Source organism: Pieris rapae, chromosome 12 (assembly GCF_905147795.1).
Source record: "Pieris rapae chromosome 12, ilPieRapa1.1, whole genome shotgun sequence".
Lineage (NCBI taxonomy): Eukaryota > Metazoa > Arthropoda > Insecta > Lepidoptera > Pieridae > Pieris > Pieris rapae.
The window spans coordinates 3,888,897-3,910,813 of record NC_059520.1 but is presented as its reverse complement, the minus strand read 5'-3'; the positions used below and the strand labels follow the sequence as shown (position 1 = coordinate 3,910,813).

At 35.3% G+C, this 21,917-nt stretch overlaps 1 protein-coding gene across 1 annotated transcript; it reads left to right on the top strand.

Moving 5' to 3' along the window:
- The first annotated feature begins 750 nt into the window (after positions 1 to 750).
- Positions 751 to 20,967, top strand: LOC111001184 (GTPase-activating protein). The gene is made up of 16 exons (XM_022270951.2): positions 751 to 1,318; positions 5,592 to 5,712; positions 8,763 to 9,552; positions 9,635 to 9,750; positions 9,965 to 10,157; positions 11,139 to 11,287; positions 12,761 to 12,977; positions 13,339 to 13,542; positions 14,229 to 14,372; positions 15,223 to 15,317; positions 15,848 to 15,958; positions 16,530 to 16,666; positions 16,920 to 17,061; positions 17,737 to 17,951; positions 18,231 to 18,363; positions 18,540 to 20,967. The coding sequence occupies exons 1-16, from the start codon at positions 1,234 to 1,236 to the stop codon at positions 19,870 to 19,872; spliced, it is 4,185 nt and encodes a 1,394-aa protein (XP_022126643.2). The 5' UTR covers positions 751 to 1,233; the 3' UTR covers positions 19,873 to 20,967.
- Positions 20,968 to 21,917: the final 950 nt, after the last annotated feature.

Sequence of the window (21,917 nt, the reverse complement as noted above, 5' to 3'; positions counted from 1 at the left end):
GTGTAATAAAAATTTAGGGCCTTTATGGTCAACCGTTTTCCTAATTATTTGTTCGATCAGAAAAAAAATGTGATATTTGCCGAGATCCCCCTCTCTCTAACGTAAGATTAAATGAGATTTGACTCGACCCCCTCCACCCCTTAAACACCTCACGTAATTTATGGACGCCCCCTAAGGCATCTTGACTAAGCCACCATACCCAAGTTTGACGGAATAAGAGTATAACAGACTATGCTCACTAGCCACTAGGTATAATATAATATATATTACGAACTACAAACAAAAAATATAATTCAAAAAACTCTAAAGTCTTTTTCGTTTGTCTACCGATGCTGTCACTATTACAAAATATTGTTTACTTTTGTTATGACTTTTTTGGATTTTTTTCTTATTTTATTTGAGCTAATAAAACTCCAACTTACTACTTTCAAACTTATATATACATAACTAGTAGGATGCAGGCAGTAAAACTTTTAAACTTATTTCGAAAATTCTATAACCATTAGAGCATTGTTTCTCAAACGGGTGGTCAAGCTTGTTTTAAAACTTAAAAGAGGGTCGCGTCTGTTTAAAAATAATAAATACAATCTACATTCATCTCATTACTGCTGCAGCAGCATTATAGCCAATTTTATGTTAGTGTTAGTGTCCCTACATACACTACTGTTAAGGTACCTTGACTAAGCCTTCAGTCCGGATTCAGAGTAGTAGAAATTCGTGTATAATCTGTTCCTTATTTATCGTCTGTTCTCGTCAGTCGCCCCAGTGGCACTCGCCAGTATAGCGCAGTCGCAATGTTGTGACGTGACGTCATTTTCCATTCATAGTTTTTAGTTCATCAATGGGGCAATGTTATGGCAATATTCGATTCGTTTGTTGAGAATAAAGTGTTGTCTCAGAAGTTTTATGTGTGATTGATGTTTTTACATTCAGGTTGAAATTGAATTTTATTGTATTTACATACTGACTGATTATTTATGACAAGGAAATTAAGAGCGCTACTAAAGGCTTAAAAGTGCATTCATTGATGAATGAATAGAAGTGAAAATTGTGCATGCGCAGTGTGTTATAGTTATAAAATGATCATATTAACATACGACTTCGAGAAATAATTACAAAAGATTATTTCTGAGACAATTTCCTCAATCCCAAGTAGAATATTACTAGTTACGACACTCCGGAAGTGGCGGGACAAGCCGGCCGAGGGGCTCGCTCCGAAAGAGATAACAGCGGATGAAAGAGATAAACAGTTATGGATTTAACATGGCGGACGAAACGCGTAAAGTGCGAGTAGAAGAACGATTGAAAATAAAAATTGGTATGTATCAGTGGTTTTCTGTACCTTTTAACTGTTATTATTATTAATAGTGGTTTATTTAACGACATATAATAATATTAGGATCACAAGAGCGGTGTATAGATTATGTGTTACTGACAGTTAAATAGTGAACAGGTGGTAACTGGTGAGTACACGGCTGGTTTCTTTTTGGAATGACCTGAAACTAATAATGATTGTACCTACAAGCGATGGAAAAAGTAACTATATCTATATTTAAAAGCAGTGATATAATTATGTATTTATTTATCTGTTCTTGGTTTGCATTATCCATTGTTTTTGTAGTGTTAGTTTGACAGTTCGCGTAATTTATGAATGAAACGCAGAGAACACAATGAACTCGTGCTAAGATCATAATAGATTAGATATCGGTTGTATACTTTCTTACTATGAATTAGCAATAATCAGTTACATTTTAATAACAAAACATGGTTCTGGTTTTTATTGTTGCAAATTGACTTTATCTATATCTAGAAATGAGAATATCCTTTATTATTCTAGTAAAAGTGGATGAAACTTTATTCTGTGGATATTATTGATTTGCCAATTTGACTCAAATTACCAAATAAGAATTGCTATTTCATATATAATTTTTCTTCACATTGCTAAAAGCAACAGTTGATGCCTATTCATACATCATATACTCTATTCATGCTTTTACATAAGTTTGGTTAAAATGCAATTGCAATTTCCTTCTTAATTAAAACTGTGATATTTGTGATAACTATTGGGCAGTGTCTATTTATTTTCCACCAAATTATCATATAAATTAGTTTTTATATTTATTTATAAATTAAGGTTTATAAATTTCAACTTAAAACCAGTTACAAAAATATAGACATTATTGTGGTTTTTCATGTTAAAAAGTGAAGATAATATAAATTATGAGTACAAGAAAATATAAATACTGTAATGCAATTTATACTATGAAGTTACATTCAATATTTTTCTACAGTTTTAAATTTACATAATTTTTTAACCTAGCCTTTACAGAGAAATTTAAATATATATTTGTCTAAAAGCAATTTCATAAATTTTAATACTTACCATTAAATAACAAGTCCTACATAAGCTTTGATAGTATTTAAAGTCAGAATGTCACATTGGGAACTTGTTTTATGTGTGATTTCCATTATTAAACAAATGTGAGTTTAATATTCCTATGCTAATGTAACTCATATATACTAGAATTTTTCTACATGACTTGCTAGAAAATTAGATTTTGCACATTGGGACCTATTACTGCATTTATTCCACACAATTTATTCTTACTAAGCTACACTGACTAACCCACAGTGAGTTTGGATCTTTATGCTTTCGTCAGTTTTACATGACCAATTAACCACTTGGAAGTCAAACAATTCTCTATCTACAACCACTTGGTAACCCTGGATAAACCATCTTGACATTGGCACTTAGTGCCAGTTAGCTCGCTTCAGTTACACAAAATATTCAATCCACATATTGGTTTGAAATCCCATCCAATCCATCTTAATGTCACTTAATCTCATACAAAGCTTTGAAGATGTTTACTTTGCTAGTACTAACATATTGATTGCAGTTAAAATATAAGTTTTTAAGAGTCACATACACATTGATAAAAAAGAAATGATTAGCTTTGTGTAATTGGCTCTAAAATCATTATTCTGCTTTAGTAAACATATTAACATGCTCATTAGCATAAAAATGTTAAGTGTAAATAGTCAAACCAGATTGATGTATGTGTGTGCCGGCGCAAGCATATAAATCCAAGATAAGACTTATATGTGTCTGAATTGATAAGGCGCAATATGCCTTCCGGAGCGTGACCTACGATCCTTTTCACTTCTACAATATCACATACCTACTATGAACCTTACACAATGATATCTTAGGATAATAATTGCATCCTTTACTCAGTGAGTTCTGTATAGTTGATTTTATATGCTTGCAGGGATAATATATAACAGTTATAGACAGTGGTAATTCAAATAATAAAATATAAAATAATAGTTTAAAATATTGATTTGTATGATTCTATATGAGAATTTATCCTAAGCATTAAAAGTAAATGAGCTTTAAATGGAATGACTTAGTGTTATTGTATACTCCCATATTTTACCTATTCTTATGTTATATCTGTATAGAATATTATTTTATTAGATCTCCTTTTTGTAACAAATGAATTAATTTATGTCTCTATTTGCATAATATCTATAATATAGTATAATAAGGATATTTACAAGCAAAACTTTATTATAAATTTGAAAAATACTGCTTTACATTAAATAACATGATGTAATGTCGAGAAAATCCATTGATGTTATATGAAAGTGACTCAGAAACGCGACGCACTTAGTATTAAATTAAGTGTGACTACTAGCTAAATTTCAGCGGTGTGACGTGACGTATTGGTTGATGAGGCGACGAGTGACATAAAACCGTTCGCGTGCTAGTGGCTCGCTGATGAAGGAGTTATCTACACTCCGTGAATGGGGCGACCTAGCGTTTTCCATTGAGCGCAACCATTCATGGAAACTCGACGCGCTGTTAATGAAAAACGCTCATTTATAGTCGCTATCGATGTGTGCTGTTTGTTGCCTTGACGGTTTCACGTGTATCTATATGCCCATTCAAAAGTTTTATCTGCTCAACTTGTAGATAAGATTTTGATAAGCTACTAGCGTCTCCACAAATTATAAATAAAACCAAATATGTTTTCACATTATTAAAGAAAAGTTGAGATCCGTTTAGTTGATGTTAAACTTCTTTAATTATTAATTTCTTTATCTTGTTAATTTGATTTAAGAAAATCCTGTGTAGATTTTTTTAGTTTGCGGGATAATAGGAACGGTTAGGTGTATACCTAGTATTTACTAACTACAGTGTAAGGCCTATAAAATTGTTAACGTTTCTCTTCGTTGTCCTTTTAGGCTTAGCCGATGTTGAAATATACTTAATAATATTTTGCAAAAATACAGTCTTAAAAGCCCACCTGCAGATTTAATCGTAGGTAGACCCCAGAAACCTAGATATCGCAAAGAGACTGTTCTCCTACGTAGGACGTATTCAGTAGGATTGCTATTTAATATTGCCCACGCTATTTAGACGACAAATATTATGAATTAATTTTGTACTCGCTCAAACAGAACTAACCTACGTAGTTAAGTACTTATCGTTAGTAAGCTACTCTCGATTTCGAAACAAACGCAACACGCATATAAGTGTGGAAATATTATAATGGTATTCGCTATTGTGCTCGGTACAGATTGCTCGTTTCCTCAGACTAGCTTATGGTATACAGAGTCCCGTTTCACTCCCACGATCTACTTTGATGGTGTTACTGTCGCTCTGATGATGGTTGTTTTTGCATTAAAAATTATAGTAATTTTTATACTGTTTTAAATTATTGTTACGAAGTTTCTCTCTGTCCATTGTTCTTATACCAATATAATGTGGAAATTATCTGTGTTATGTTTACATTTACAAAGCAGTTCGCAGTTTCGATTACAGGTTTACTTGTTAGAGATAATAGGCAAAGTAATGAAGGTTTTTTAAAATCTTATGTTACCCAAAAAGGTCATTATAGACTCGTATAACTAGCACAACGAGATTCTTAAATCTTTGTGCCAAATACGTAATGGTTGACTCGCCTTGTCCGGCCGTATACAGCCATTTCTGACGAGGTCGCAAATTGCAATCCTTACACAATCAGTGGACCCTTCTTTAAATGCCGTTCATAAATTCCTTTAACTTCTATGAGGCTCTGCTGCAAGGTACTAATTGTATCGCGTTTATTATTTTTATTACTTGTCGTGCGTATTTTAAAACAATTAAAAAGCACCATTAACTAATGTAAAGTTTTGGTAAGGTCGAATTGTGCAAATGTTCACGTGCCATGCAATTTGGTAGTGCAATTATTTTGTCAAGAGTTATTAAAACAATTGTACGAGCATTACGCAAATGAGTGATGACGACACGCTGACAACTGCTAGTCGAGTCCAATGGCGCGTGTAATTGGAGACACCTCGTTAAGTGACGCTAGGTCACGCTTCGTATATAACAAGTTTCACGTACGATGATTCAATTAACCCTATATCTAATTTAGTTGGTTAACAAGGATCCATTACTTGAACAATTAAATCTGTATATTCTCAACTTGTTGCTATTTCAGACATCGACGTTGTTAGTTTTGTTATGTTATTGTGGTTTATATTTTTTTTAGAACATCGTTGTTTGCGTTTCTAATAAAATGTTTTTGTTTTGTCTTCTCCAGGTGAAGCAAAGAATTTACCAGGTCGTAACAATGGAGCCGCGTGTGCCCGTGATATATACTGCGTGCTGTCCTTGGACCAAGAAGAAATATTTCGCACATCCACTATTGAAAGAACACTCAAGTAAGTGCCATTATTATTGTATAAAAATAAAAATGTTCATTGCCAGAAATCATTATCGAAACACAATATCATAAGGTTCAGTTTACGTATTGTCGCTCATAACGGTTCCATTGTCATATTTCCGGCTTTCTGGACAGCCTTCCTGTTGATACCGCGGCCATGTGGGAAACGTTTCCGTATTAAAATTAGGGTGCTGTTACTATTGGGTCAAGGCTTCGTACAATTCGAAAGTTATTAAATTGCACCAGTTTTATTGAACGTTTAGAGGTTTGTCGTGCATACTCATAGACGTGGGTGCGTTTTATTCTACCATTAAAGTAAACAGTGGATTTGCCTAATAGAAAACGCACAAAATTGTATTATCATACAAGTGGTGTCAATAGGGAATTTCTATTAGTACTTTAATGGAAATCTTGTTGAGATTGGCGGTTTTTAATTTTTCATAAAGGTTTAATTATTGTTAACAAAAATGGCTGCTATTTTACTTTAATTCAAATTAAAAAGTGTGAGAGTAACTCGTGAATCTTTTGAGAAAGGGGAGGATTGATTGTCGGTCGCAGCGGGGGTGTGGTGTGGCGCGCCACGTCCCGGATGCACTTCCGGCGGGCGCGCGCCGTCGCGGAACGTCCCTTCCGCTGCACCCTATCGAACGGTTTTCGAAGTTCAAAATACAGAAAACACTTTGCCTGTTTTTATTGGTTTACGGAATTATGTTGCTGTTGCTTTGTCTATGTCCTCTAAATATAGCGTCATATTAGTCAACGAAGTAAGATAAGAACTAAGTTGTGATATAAGCTGATTTTCTCTATGGTTGTAATAGTCTCATAGGTATGTAAAATTCCGAACCGTTCCGGTCTAATAGACCCGGAATCTCTATTATTTAATTGAGGCAGAAAGGAAATGTAATTGATAATAATTTAGTGACCTCCGAGGTGAGCAGGACGCTGTGACGGATATCGAAGGAAACGTCACGTCACTTCTATTTACTTAATGGGTTCTTTGTCTTATGATACCTTATCACTTGTCTGTAACTGTATTATACTATACTTAGGTGGGACACGATATTATTTTCATTGTATGTATTATTATAAATAGTACTAGCACATCCAATTTTAATACCTAATATTTTTGTAAATAGACCAAAACTTTCTTTATAAAATCTCATCATGAAAGATTGACTTGATTTACTACTAAAATATTTTGTTGTAATTATAGAAATAACATAGTATCGGTAACGAGCACGGTATAGACGTTTATCCATGTTTTATAAGACTGCAGGAGTTTTGTCGTAAAAGCACACGGACGGATTTTGTCATTAATTTAGGCCGGTACGAATGATGTCACGTTCAGAAATAATTGAAACAGTGGCTCATCTTAACCATTCCTTTTTGAACGCGAAGTACAGCTAAACCGGAAGCTTTTAAGTGATAAATTGACGCCGGAACCGTGTGGCGTAAAATGATCGTATGATCCAGGAACGGCTTTGAAACCCCGATAGTGCATTGCTCTATACATTAGGTACTGGATAGTGTTTTATTGAAATTGTATTTCAACGATTACACAAACACTGACAAATATAGAAATGCTTTTGAAGATATTTTTTATATGTATCTTTTTAAGAAACATGACTCAATCGTAAATCTTTTCGTTAATAATATGTAGTAAACGTATCAGATATTTTAAACAAATGCAATGATTCTCAGGTTCGGTTCTAAACGTGGCGGTGATCAAATTTTAGTAATGGCTAGGTGTACAGCGAAAAAAAATATGGAATAGGAAAGCTCAGAACAGAGCTAAGTGGAAAGAAATGGAGAAGGCCTTTGCCAAAGTTGTGCAAACAGATGGGTTGATTAAAAATTATGTAAGATTTCTGTCTGATTACAGACTTATATTATATTATTATTAGTGTACAGCGTACCGAGGTTGATTGTATAAGTTAGGTTTTATTTATCTGGATTTTCACACACGAGAAAGGAAATTGATCAATTATAAGCATACTGTTAGTTTTTAGAACTGTTTCGTGGTAACTGATACAAAGGATTTACCAAATAGGGACTAACATTTTGCAATAGTTTTTACAGCATATTGCATTTTGCCGACATACTTTTGCATTGTTTGGATCGTTGCTAATTACAATAATCACTTATGAACCATTTACACTACTGATGATGCTTCATGAACCATATAACGGGTAGACTTGAAAACCTGCTTGACTCAATAATCGCAGTTGGTGCAACTAACTTTGCTTTTTGTTGCCGGGATATAATAAAGTATACGTGTTGCCGCCCCCGCTCATGGTGGCGGTTCCGCCTCCGGTTTATTAATACTACTGTGGCGCCGGATGCGACTTCAACGAACTCACTTGATACCTAGCGGAATGTAATATGAGCGGTAAAAAGTGTGCACACAATATTGCACCTCACAAATTATGTAAAACGTTTTACAAACATCAGCACTACAGCTAGTCAGCTTTTCTGAGCAAAGCGACTCAGAATTGAAATATGCATTGAATAATCCTTATTTGTACAATCAAGTATGTCTTCTTTGTACGTAACGGATATTATATTCTAAACTGTAATTATCGCGTTTTGTAAAGCCGACACTAAATTATCTGCATCACTAATTTCCACGAAAAAAGGAAGAGTGCGCGTCATGTAGTATGGAATGATCAAAACAAACAATTTATCACGCTTACATTGTTACATAGAACGAGTGTTAATTTTCATAATAACCCAAAAGTTTCCACGGTACCTATTATAATACGAGCGTTGAAACTTTCACCTTTGTTGACTACAAAGGCCCACGCACATCCGCGCGATGATCCTTATCGCACTTACTTGAACGGATATGTTTGGTATCATTTGTCAATAGGGCAGCCTACGTAAACGTTTTTGCAGTTGACTCAAAATAATAAAATATTTCACTACATTGTATTTTATATACAACATCAGGGAGAATTGTGTAACTTTATGGAAACTTGAAATGTTTAACCAATTTCAACATATTTCACATAATATATAAATTTCTACAGTAGGTAATTTCTGTTGCAGCCCATTTTTCGGCGAAGAATTCCAATTTGAAGTACCCCGCAGATTTAGATACTTATCCATATACGTGTTCGACCGTGACAAACAGGCCAGCAAACAGGACAAAGTCCTTGGAAAAGTTGCTATCAAAAGAGAAGATTTGGAGAAGTACAACAACACTGACCACTGGTTCGCTCTGCGACCGGTGGATGCGGACTCGGAAGTACAGGGTAAAGCATACATTGAACTGTCCATGGAGGACTCAAGAAAACGATTACGAATGGACCCTAAACCTCCCGATCCCGACTTCAGCGAATGTTCCAAGGCGAAGGCAAACAATCTCACTAGACTATCAGAATATTGTAAAGAGAGCATGCGATTCGGTTCGTGTTCGAGTTCGACTAGTAAAAAGCTGTTAGCGGCTGTTGCAACGGAACCTGCGCTGTCCCTTTCCCGTTCAGAGAGTTTAAAGGATCGCGCGCAGTGGTCTGTGCGCCCTAAACCACCGATGCACACTATGGCAGAATCGCCGTCCCCCACCGCAGCCGACTATTGGTCGGATCCAGAAAGACATTGTGCGGCACACGTCGGACCTGACACGATACGCTTAAGGGTTCTAGAATGTTCAGAACTGACCACGAAGAACGGCCAGTGTGATCCATTTGCGCTTGTAACGTTGTTGTATTCGAATGGAAGGAGGGTAGAAAAGCGCACGAAACCCAGAAAAAAGACCGTCAATCCGCAATTTGATGAAATTTTTTGTTTTGATCTCGTCATGGAGGCTGATCCTAAGGATAAGGATGGATCACAGACGGTAAATCATTTTATTCTTTATGATGATTTTCTCTATATGAATCTAACTGTATTTAATAATAATTTAAATATAACTTTATTAGGCCGGTGTGGCGTGCGAGGCTAGAGTGTCAGTGTGGCACGACGCCGCTACTCCCGTGTTTTTGGGAGAAGTTCGCTTACAGTTAAGACAACCTGCGCCGGATCCTTTGTGTGCATGGTAAGATTTTGTTATTTTCACCTGAAAAAGTTTATATTATATTAAGCTTGTTGCGATGACGGTTGCCGTAAAAGAATACCGATTAGGGTTTAGTCTGAACGTAAAATTGCTTTCTATCGAAGGTAAAACAATCTCCAAAAACTTATCGATAATTAGGTATATTTCACGACTGACGTAATCGGTATTTTTAACGTTTATTTGGTTTCTTCCTAAGGTTCTTCCTAACATCAAGAGCGGGCGGCGCCCTATCTCGAGGTGCGACTCCTCCTGGTACGCGTTTGTCTGCTGCAGGCAGTTCTACCCTTGGTTCTTTGAGACTTCTCCTCCGGTACACGGTCGACCACGTCTTCCCCTTACAACACTATCGGCAATTGGAGGAGCTTTTTCTCAGAAGCGTTCATCAGAAGGTAGTGCTTACTTTCCATCCTATTTGTTATGTATTATGCTTTTATAAGAAATTTACTTGATACTACCGTGTTTTATGTCCAGGATGCTGCTACTATTTTGCTTAATTGTCCTTGTAGTTCAAAAGAGGGTTAATAATTCCCACAGGATTTAATTAGGTATATTTTACGCATAACCGTGGGAAGATAATTTTATATGGCTTATGGTGAAACCTTTTTGTACGGATGTAACTGTGCGAGACCTTGTTTATTCAAGATTATCTTAGTTTTGATTTTACATAGATGATTCAGTAAGCAGATTATTAAAAAATATATATTCATAGATCTCATAAAAAAAGCCAGGACCTCTGTTGGCAAGATTATTTCATTGTTACTTCGAACGGCTTTAATATTTCTGTCTCTTTCTTTGACCATTTTCAACAGGGCCGGATTTAGGGGTCTGGAGGCCTAAAAAACAAAGGGGGCCCCAAAATGTTTACCTTGAAATAATATTATGATCAATAATTTCTACTTCTATCTTGAAACTTTGAGTATTTAATAAATATATAAAATATATCAAAAGAAAAGTCGTTTACTAGTGTTTTCAATTTTAAAACATTTTCTTCCTAAGTCTTGTGGAGGCCTCGGTTTCGCTCCCCTAAATCCGGCCCTGATTTTTACCAACCCAAATGGCCATTGAGTATCGTATCCCAATCAGGCGTTCTATTATGAATATAAAATAGCATAGGCTTCTTCATCTATAATTCGCAATATTGTTGTGTTTGACAAATACAAATACAGTAAATATGCATGTTAGAGTGAACTAAAATTGAGACTGCTAATGGCGACGTGTATCTTTCTCGTATATACATATTAGTATTAAGTTTCTAATGTAAATAAAATATATTTTTTTGTAATGAGAAATAAAGTTCTTTAAAAATTAAACATTAGGCTTAGTTATCTCTTACTATATACTAAATAACTTAACGATATTGTGTTTTGCAGCCAATAACAACGTCAGCGGTGTACATCTTAGGCGAAATAGTATCGAGTAAGACGGAAGCCGCCCAGCCCCTTGTAAGACTCTTCACACATCATGATCTCATCGTTCCCATCGTTAAAGAACTCGCTGATGCTGAGATTTCTGTCCTCACGTGAGTACCTTTTAATATTAAATGTAAAAATGCCGTGTAATTTTATTTTATTACAAGAATTCCAAAAAATCATGTGAAAGTTAGGTAATTTTCAATCATACGAATGATTTTTTTAAGTAAAAAATATTCAACGTTACAGTTAAAATTTATTAGATTTTAAAGATACGTTGCGTTTTATTATGTTTTGAAGGTTTTAAAATGGCGTTGTAAAATGTAATTAGTAATGTGGGATTTTTCTTATAAATGTAATATGTAATTATATCAGATGACTTTCTTGATATAAAGATTTAATTCGCAATCAAATGATTGTACTAATGACAGCTTACAACATAAAGCTTTGTTTTCTGTGGGAATGTTGCAAAATGTGTGTCTTACAAAAATGTCATTTGAACTAATGATTAACATATTTTTAGGCAAGGTTTCATTGTCAAGTTTCACACATATAAATAGTAGATTCACAATACAATAAAAAAAAGTATTTAATACTGTTTAGCTGAGTGCTACATGATAAATACAAAGTGTTTGTGCCTAAAGTAATATAATATTTAGTCTGTATCCATAGTTAACATCTATCGACAAACGGTTAATTATTTACAGCATGCAATTCCACAAAATTTTCCAATGTTGGCGTTCTCTACCTTTTTTATATCGTCCTATCAACTTATCATCTCGCTGACTCTTTCTTTTTCCACTTCTTTTGCGATTCTATTATCTCTATATTGTTAGTTATAAGATTTAGGAATTTTAGTTTAATTTTTTAATGTTTGTATGTAGGTTAGTTGGTGTGGGTAATATAATGGAATTCTATCGCATTAGTTGTAACTGTAAAGATAGGAAAATTTAATGGAAAATAAATAAATAAATTAAATTAAATTTTTTGCTTCTCTCTGTCACACTCACTGACTGATTCTCACAATAATAAAATTTTACTAACTAACCCTTGCTCTGCTAAACATTATTTTTTAAATTTAATACCATTTGATTTTAAACGTGCTGAATAATTAAGTTTTGGTTTGCTGGCGATAGTGTCATCTTACTTTTACGCCACATTAATCGCTTATTACCTAGCACATATCAGTTTGCATTGATAACTGAGTGCAAATTGAGTTGAATCTTCTGTTACACAGGAAGTGAAATGCAGATAAAAAATATAAATAGACTAGCTGATTGCTATATTTTAAATTACGTTTCATGATACGTAGTATTAAAAGAAATATAAATGGCCGAAAAAGAAAAAAATTATCAAAAACAAAGTTTCGAAGGGCCCTTAATAGATACCGTAGTTGTATTTAACAATATAATTTATTCATTATATTTAAAAACGTTATTAAATGATTCTTTTAATACACGATATTAATTAAAATTATTTTTTTAAATTTGGAACGTGATATACATTTCCATATATAAAATCTTAATTTTTTCAAGAAGTTTAATATCCAGTCTTAGTATTTAACGTAATATTTTTGTGTGTAGTGACGCGACAACAATATTCCGTGGCAACACGCTGGTATCCAAAATGATGGATGAGGCGATGAGGCTAACGGGAGCCGCCTATCTTCGTTCGGTACTGCGGCCCACACTCGCGGCAGTTCTTCATGAGAAGAGGCCTTGCGAGATTGACCCAGCCAGAGTTAAGCCATCTGCGGATATCGCTGCTAACCTGGCGAATTTGAAGGACTATGTTGAGAGGGTGAGAATCTTTCTTTTTTCAAATATTTTATGAAGGTAGACTGAAAAATTATGAAACGACGGTAACGCACGAGCCCTAGCCGAGCTTTACAGTGTTAGATCGCTTTTTAAGTCACTTCTTGCCGCGCTTTATGTAACTGTATGAAATGCCTTAGTGAAGAGCGTAAATTAAAGGCCGGCAACGCACTTGCCTCTTTCATGTGTTGCAGTGTCCTTGGGTGGACTACTTATTGGCCTCCAGTCCCACAAAAAACAACAAATCCAGCCCAAATTTTTACTTCAATATTACTTACTCAGTCATAAAATGAGTGTTAGTGAAAAAATAAAGTGTAAATATGATATAAAGTAAATTTTTTTTTCAGGTATTTGCCGCAATAACGTCATCGTACGGCACTTGTCCATCAGTGATGTGTCGCCTATTCGACGCATTACGGCAGTGTGCGGCGAGGCATTTCCCCCACAACGCTGAAGTCCGATACTCTGTAGTCTCTGGATTTATATTCTTACGTTTCTTTGCCCCCGCCATACTTGGTCCGAGGCTTTTCGATCTCACAACTGAACAAATTGTAAGTATAACATCTTGTAATACACGATTCCTTTATTTATTTCGTTTACAAAATAAATTATAAATTAAAAAAAAAATATAGATAAAGATGGAATACATACTACAACAAAAAGGTTAAAAAAATATTTAATAAATTTTTGATAAGTGATTCGCCTGTGTTGTGTAATGGCGTGAAAGTGTCCATCTCCCTTTTTTTTTATTTGTGTCCATGTTAATAGTATTGTATTATAACTTGCTGTTCGCAAGGCTAGTGAAAGCAGACTATATGCGTCGTGACTGATTTCTGGTAGATTTTATAACTCTTTCACTGAGCACTTGCATAAAGAAACTTTGTTCAAGGCTTCGTTAATACAGGATTTCAATAATATAATTACCTTTATTAAACGGGAATATAATATTGTCTATGGTTTAAGCAAAAGATAATGGAAAAGAAAATGATATTTTCTCAAAAATATGTATACCATAAAAAGATCTAATTTAATCATAATATCACATAGTCAAATGTGTCAACTTCATTTATTGACAGCTTGCATAAAATACATAAACAACGGACTTATAGAACAACGTATGAATGTCATCATTATCTGAAATGAAGCTGCAGTATTTGGCGGACCGTGTTATTTAAGAAGGACTCACACTGTTGTTAATTAGCGTTCATCCTTAAATAAATTTTTAATTGACTTGCAGGACCTCCAAACAACGCGGACGTTGACATTGATCTCGAAGACGATCCAGTCTCTGGGTAATTTGGTGAGCAGCCGGTCAGCGCAGCAGGTCTGCAAGGAGGAGTACATGGCCGAACTCTATAGAAGCTTTTGCACCACCAGACATGTACGTGCTAAACATTTGATTAACTTGTCATTGGTATTTAATAGACCATTTCATAGATAATAAACTATTTATCAATAGTCTTTAAAATAAGAATTTGTATTAGGGTATACGAAAGGATGGCATTAAAAACGATTGTAGAAAAAAAAAACATGTAAATTAGTGATTTATATGTCAGGCACGTCATACAAATTGGTCACAGATTAGTCGAATCGACGATGGCGTACCATATCAATAAATAATGTCTTCGCATGCCTAATACTATTGTAGAGTATAATTTTGACCCTGATTGTTTTTGATCTAAATATGTATAAGTTGTATGTATTTTTGTAATTTACGAACGATAACACGTAAAATCTTTCCGTTTGTTTAGGCGATTACAGGGTACATCACAGGGACGCCATCTTGTCTAGAGAAACATTTTGGCGGGTTTTTGAAATCATTCATGTATGATTAAAATTTTGAAACGTTGTGATAATAAAAAAATAAATTTATAATTATTGTATATATATATATATAAATATATAATTGCCTATCGCTTTATAAGTTGGATTTAGAAAAATAATTACAGTTTATTTTATGCGAATAAAATTTCTATGTCTTTATTGTGTTTGACAAGATATTTATAACGTAATTCGACTGAGCAAGAGTTATCGATTGCGCCTTAAGTTACTTAAACGCTGTAAGATTTTCATACAAATATTTAACCCAAACGTATCATTCTCTGTCCAAGTAACTCATGTACAATCGTAATTTTGTCTTTTAGATTAAAAATATTTCTTATAAAATACGAATACTCTGTTCAACTTTTTATAAAATACGATGTATTAGGTATGATTTTTTTTTTCTACAGGTGCAAGCGATAAAACAATTTCTGGAAATAATCTCGACCAGTTCGGATACGCAAAATAATAATGTACAAGAAACATCGGTCCTACTTAAAGAAGGGTGAGTTTTTATTAATGTTGACATTGTCTTTTATAATTTGTCCAAACTTTTTTATATATTTAACTCAGTGTTTTAAATTTTTGCTTTCGTATCGACTGGGAGAGATCATGGTAAGACATTTGTGTATTATACAAGATTTGTCGTAAATTGTTGAACTGATTTTGATTAAATTAATATATTACTACAATTATTTCTGCATTAATCATACAGATAATAAAATTTTAGGTTTTATATACTACCAGTTTATATAGGTCCATATTCTAATTGGTATCTTAAGTGACAAGCATTGTTAACTTTGTCTATAACTATGCATCTGTAACATTTGTCTATGATTTTTTATCTATGTCAATAAAATCAAAACATTCTAAAATTAAATTAAATAATCCACATGGTTTTTTTAATAAAAAAACAGATATATAAATAAAGAATAAAATTAATTACATCGGATTTGATAATTAAACTTTATTGATACCTTTGATAGTTTCTGTAGGTGTATGAAGTTTGCATTACATGAATAAATTCATTAACAGGACGATGATCAAACGTTCGGAGGGCGTTCGTATGGGCCCTGGCTCCCCGCGCAGGCGCTGGGTGAGGCCGGCGCATACGCACTCAAAACGGAGACATTTTAGACTTACCAGGTAATGTTCGTATTTTTAGAAAACTGCAAATATTTTTTTTATTATTTTTTTTGACGAAATTTATGTATATATTAACATGTTTATATGTATGGTCCGATCATAGGACATACACATCCCTACAGAAGTACGATATATCTAAATTTTATTGAACCTATTTTGTTTGATTGTGTTGTTAAAAAAAATTGGTTGCCTGTAAAGTCGGTATACGGGCGAAAGTTTTACGTGACAACGACTTTGAGTGGTAAAATAATTTTAATGTGAATATTCATTCATATAGTAGGAAGAAGGATGAATCACTTTTTATGTCTGTCTCTCTCGCTCTTAGGCGGGCTAACCATGCCCGAGTGGAAGGGACGCGTGCCTCTCACTCGCTCTCATTGTGAGCGTATAACGTGAGCGGAGCGTAACGCAGTTTCTTGAAGTGTCACCCGGCAAACCAATTTATAAGACGTTGTCACGTCAAAAGGGTTCACTTCGATATGATTTTTCTATGTGGACTATACTTCACTTTTTAAGTCGCTTAAAACGATATTTAAATCATTAATAAATAAATAATATTAATGTTTTTCAGTGGTGAGTTGTGGTGGTCTCGTTGCGGGGCAAAAGCAGCTGCGCATCGGCTACCCCTCTCCGGTGTGTTGTCGGTGTCGCCAGTAGATTGTCCGCCAGCTGGAGCTCCCTTGGATGCTAACAATATCTTCCAAATAGGTATACGACGAGCTGAATAATATGGCGTGAGCCTCATGGCTCATTTAATAAGAGATTCTTTGATTTCGGGTTAGCGGGCAAAGAAAGTTCATTAGTTATTCCAATAGAAAATTGTTTTTATTTCCGTCCAATCTTCTTCTCTGAATGTAACTTTTTATATACATAATAGTATAATCATACAAGTTTATACATAATAATATAAGCATAGGTGAGGTGAATGAATAGAGATCTAAATTAAAAATATGATTTTCAGTGCATAGAGAGCGTGTCCTATTCGTACAAGCAAGTAATTGTGTAGAGCGCGCTGAGTGGTTACGTCTTCTCTCTGCATTGTGCCGTCGTTCGCCTGCCACGCCTCCGCATAGGGGCTACTACGTTGACACCAAGTGGTCATGGTATGTATTTACTAATTGATACTCGGCTTATTTTGATGAATTTTTTATGAGTATTTCGTATGAATACAAACTATAATTGGACTGCATTGAGCTGAATACTAAAGTTGAAACTCTTTGGTTGATATTGCAAAAATACAAAAAACACTATAAAAGTACACAAATCAATATGTATTAGACATTTTTGTATACATACAAAAGCTCTGATATATCAATCATAGATCAACTTTGAAGATTATGTTTTTATTTTCAAAATTGAAAATATATAAATAACATTGTTTCATGTGTGCCCTTAACCAAAGAGGTTAGATTTTTAGATGTTTTTTAGACATGTCATTTCAGGATTTACATTTTGGAATTTAAATGTGTCAACACTTGATATTAAAAAGTTTCTTAAAGATAAATAAATAAAGGATTGTAAACCGAAACAAAGCACAAAACAAACTTTTGAATGTCATGTTTTTGTTCAAAAATTAATTAATTAATTTCTATAAATAATAATTAAATTTCATAAAGAATAAAATAATCTATCTATCTATAAATAAATACTATCTAATTAACCCATAACGTTCAAAATTATATTATATATGGTTGGCAACCAGTTGCCATCCTTATTTATTTTAATTGTACCACTTCCACGAAGTGTAAATAAATATATAATTGAATGTGTATGTACAGCTGTGGCCGTAGTGAAGCAGATGCCGAGGGCTGTGGGGGTGGGGTGGAGGGCGTGGCTGAATGGGGTGCTGCGGGCTCTCTGCGGGGGGATGGCGTAGTACGAGGCCCCGCAGCACTGGCTCTGAGGTTGGACCCCGCGAGGGACCTTCAACGGCTACATGCATTGCTCATGTCGCATACGAAGTTATTAGATACGCGATTACATCGACCGCCTGGTAGGTGATTTTTGGTTTTAAGATGGTGGAGGGATAATTTTTTTTATTAACTAGCTTTAAAGTATGGTAGGGACGACGTTTTAACAATACAACACTCTGAAATTATTGCATTTAATTTTGATACAAATATTTTATTTTTATTTTTCGTGTTTTGAATAGTTATCCAAATTAGTTCTATTTCCTAACTGCCCCGAAAGAGATGAAGGGAAAGGTGATAACAATTACTTCTGGTCGCTGAAAATCAAAATCATCTCTAAATTATTCGATTTTTATGTACAGATGATACAAATCCACAAGAGCGGGAAGCGGAAGCGTCGACTCTCCGTGAACTACAAAAAGTGATGTTCGACCTGGAGACCAGGCATTGTACTTATAGGCGGTCCTTGGCCAGAGAAACTAAATATGGCAGCAAGTGAGTCCTTTTCATTCAGTTTCCCACTTTAAGATTTAATATACCTTATCTTTTTCTGCATAATGTGAAAATAATACATTATGTATGTCTCAATAAAATTGTGCTTAACAGCTCATGGAAGTTGTTGCCTTATGTTAAAAAAATTTGAGCGTATTCTAATTAATTATTTTTTTTAGACAAGCCCCCATCGGTGACGACAACTACCTGCACTTGGCGGGAGCGGGGGCAGCGGAGAGCGGGAGCGGGGCTCTTTGGCGGGCCTGGCGAGGGGCCGGTTCCCCCACCATTGACTTAGACGGAAAGGCACTTCCGCCGCAACCCTCGCTCGACATGTGCTCCAGCTCGGAGTCACTCAAGCTGCCCCGCCTCGCGGACGACCGCTCCTCCGGCAAATCCAACAAATCCACCGGCAGCGGCTACCTGGCGATGGCCTGCCTCAAGCACGAGCCGTCTGAGGACAGCGACGCCTCCGCCGACAAACCCGCTCGACCGCCCAAACCGGCCCGTCTCTCCCCCTCCCGCCCGCCCCTCTGCGAGTACGTCGACGTGGAGAGGAAACCGCCCGTCCGCCGACCCAAGCCCGACATGACGCCCAAACGTAGCGAATACGATCCATCGAATCGCTGCAAGGAGTACGAGCTGATGGCCAATTTCATGAGCCACGCCCAGGCTTCGGAAGACGTTCCGCCCGCAGTCCCACCGCGCGGCAACACGGCGCGGCGGGCCAAACCCGTCGAAGAGACGAAGACGGACGAACAGACAGTATTACTCGCCACTTCTACCACCAGCCTCCCGGAAGACATGAACTGTGAACCGGATCAGCAGACCCGCGATCGACCGACGAGCAGAATAGACACGGTTTCGAATGACGACAGTCTGCTTGACGAATTGCAGAGGGACACGTATTGCGTCCTCAAAGTGTGCGAGGACGAAGATGGCTCCACCGAGAAATGCGACGAAGCAAAAGAGAAGAAGGACAAAGAAGACTATGGAATGTTCTCGAGAATAAGTTTGCAGAGGAAGTCTAATCCGATAAAAACTCAGTCGAAGTCCATAAAAACCCTGAAGACTTCGAATTCCACATCGAACGTTCACGACGTCGCGAATGCGTCGAGGCCTCTGGCCGAGAGATTCACCCCTTTTTTTCTGAAGAAGAAGCCGAAGACGGATACGAAATCGGAGGAAGGCGCGAAGGGCAAGAGCAAGGAGGACAACTTGATAGGGCGGTTGACGCCCCGATTTGGCCAATCGCGACTGTACGGGCGCGGGCAATCGTTGGACTTGACCGCGGGCAACGCGGGCAAACGTATCGAACGGTCGGCGACGACGGTCAGCATTCCCGCTCGACCGTTGCACATGAGTGGCGTAAAGTTTCCCTCCCTCCAACGATACAGCACCCAAGACGAAGTGCAGTGTCACGCGTACGTGACCGAAGACCCGCCCTCCGGTGACCAATGGCGGCCATCGGCGACCCTGCTGACGGCTGCCACCAACGATATTAGACTGTAATGCCGAGCGAATAAGGGCTATAATAGCTCTCCGGTGGTAATCTCTCTCCTGTCCACTCGTATGTAAGAATGGTGCGAATGTATACTTTATATTTATTTCTATATTTTTCGAACTCGTTTTCGACCTGAGCATGTGCCTCCTCTAGTTTTAGGATTTCGAGAGCGCCGAATATATTTAGGCTAATGGAATACTCAAAAGGTGCCAAGATTCAGCCATTCCTGCAGGACTGGGGTGTGGTGTATGTGGTACGTGTATTTATATAAATTAATTGTAGAGAACAATATAAATGTCCACTTGACGCCAATGTCGCTTTTGACTCGTTAGCTTTGTAAAATACATTTAAGCTATTTATGTAGATAACTGTAAATGATGAATATTAAGTTATATTTTCATACTATTCTTGGATGTGACCCTTGTTAAGTGCCCACTTAAGGTCGCCGATTACTCGGAATATGTCAATTATAATTTATCTGAATGCAACTGAAATATTATAATGGGAATGCATTTAAATAAACATTGTTTTTACAATAATATTTACCTCGTAATTGGAGCTTTATCGCCCTTAATGGTTCTTAACGAGTGTCATAGAAATGGCCTGAGCCTCTTTGTATATTAAATACATTTTATGACCTAATTATAGATATACTAAACTATTTAAAATTTGCTAATTAAGTAGTAATTCTAAAATTTATAAAACTCAACTTATATTAAATCGAAACACCATTTAGCGTTATTTGCACCTACATATTATTATGTACTTAAAAGTGATATTAATGCAAATACATAGCGAAATTCTAAACATAGCCTTAGACCACGCCTAGAGTGCAGGCCTGTCATCGTTCTGTGATTGAATTTATAAAATGCATCTTTTATTTTAGTTTAATGTTGTTTTGTATAAAATAAACATACGCCAGACTATATTATTCTCAAACTGTATATTATATGTTCGTTGTTAAGGTGCATTATCTCGGATTAATTTACGATAAATTAACTTTAAGAAATATTAAAATTGTACAAATTTCATATTTCTTTAAAATATATGATGTTATTTATTTCACTTATTACATTTTGTTAATAAAATTACACTAAGTACAAATTTAATTGATTTGTTTATTAAACCCATATCCGCCTTTAAATGATATATATTTTTTATTTATATGTGTGTGAATCGCATCTATAAATAAAACTATTAAAGCTATAATATTAGTTGACCTAAAAAAGTTCCGAAATACTACGAATACTTATAATACCTGAAATATTTTTCCGAACCTCTCCTTTTAGCCCTTGATAAAAATGATTTTATACAGACCTTGTTAATGTCTGATACAATTGGGTTAATTCTGTGCCGAAATAAATATAAAATCACTGCTTTAATTCAAACTCTTTAAAAAGTTTTAATGATTAAGCTCGTTAATATGTCTTTATGATATCTATGATCAGTACACTACCTATATTAATTATAAGGGCAATAAAAAGCTCCTGTCTAGTTGGTAAATTTTAATTGAAACGTGCTTCAAATATCTAAACGACTATATCATCGTCAATCAACATCTTAAATAATAATAAAAACCCAAGTTTGTTTTTCTTCTTCACGTTCCCAGAATAAGTTGTGGGTATACGATAAAAACAGTAGGCACGTTTATCGTTTTCCTCGTGTTAGTATTAAAGAATAGATAAGAATGATGTTTATACTGGTCATAGATTAAATGCGAATGTTTTTTCTACAATATACAAAAAGACCAATAAAATCGACTTCGCATAAAAACATTCTTATTTTGATAAATCGATTTACATCGTTATTATGGATTTGATACATTTTGAAAATAAAATTCAAAATGTTTTCTATTATTTGGGGTATGTTAGTGAAATATGGACATTAGAAGTAGCGTTCGATACTCGGCTGGTCTTGCAGTGTGCACCAATTTTAACATCTTTCTAGATGTATTTTTATTTTAATCATCTTTTCTTTCTAGAAATCGTAAATTTACCGCAGATAGCAAATCTTACTTAAAAAATATTTAAAAAAACAAATAAATCAGAAATAA

What these genes read in the sequence shown, in the direction of transcription:
- LOC111001184 (XM_022270951.2), top strand. Translation starts at nt 1,234, where the DNA reads ATGAAAGAGATAAACAGTTATGGATTTAACATGGCGGACGAAACGCGT. An exon ending in GTTGACACCAAGTGGTCATG is followed by an intron (nt 17,062 to 17,736) that starts GTATGTATTTAC and finishes GTGTATGTACAG; the next exon opens with CTGTGGCCGTAGTGAAGCAG. An exon ending in GCGATTACATCGACCGCCTG is followed by an intron (nt 17,952 to 18,230) that starts GTAGGTGATTTT and finishes TTTTATGTACAG; the next exon opens with ATGATACAAATCCACAAGAG.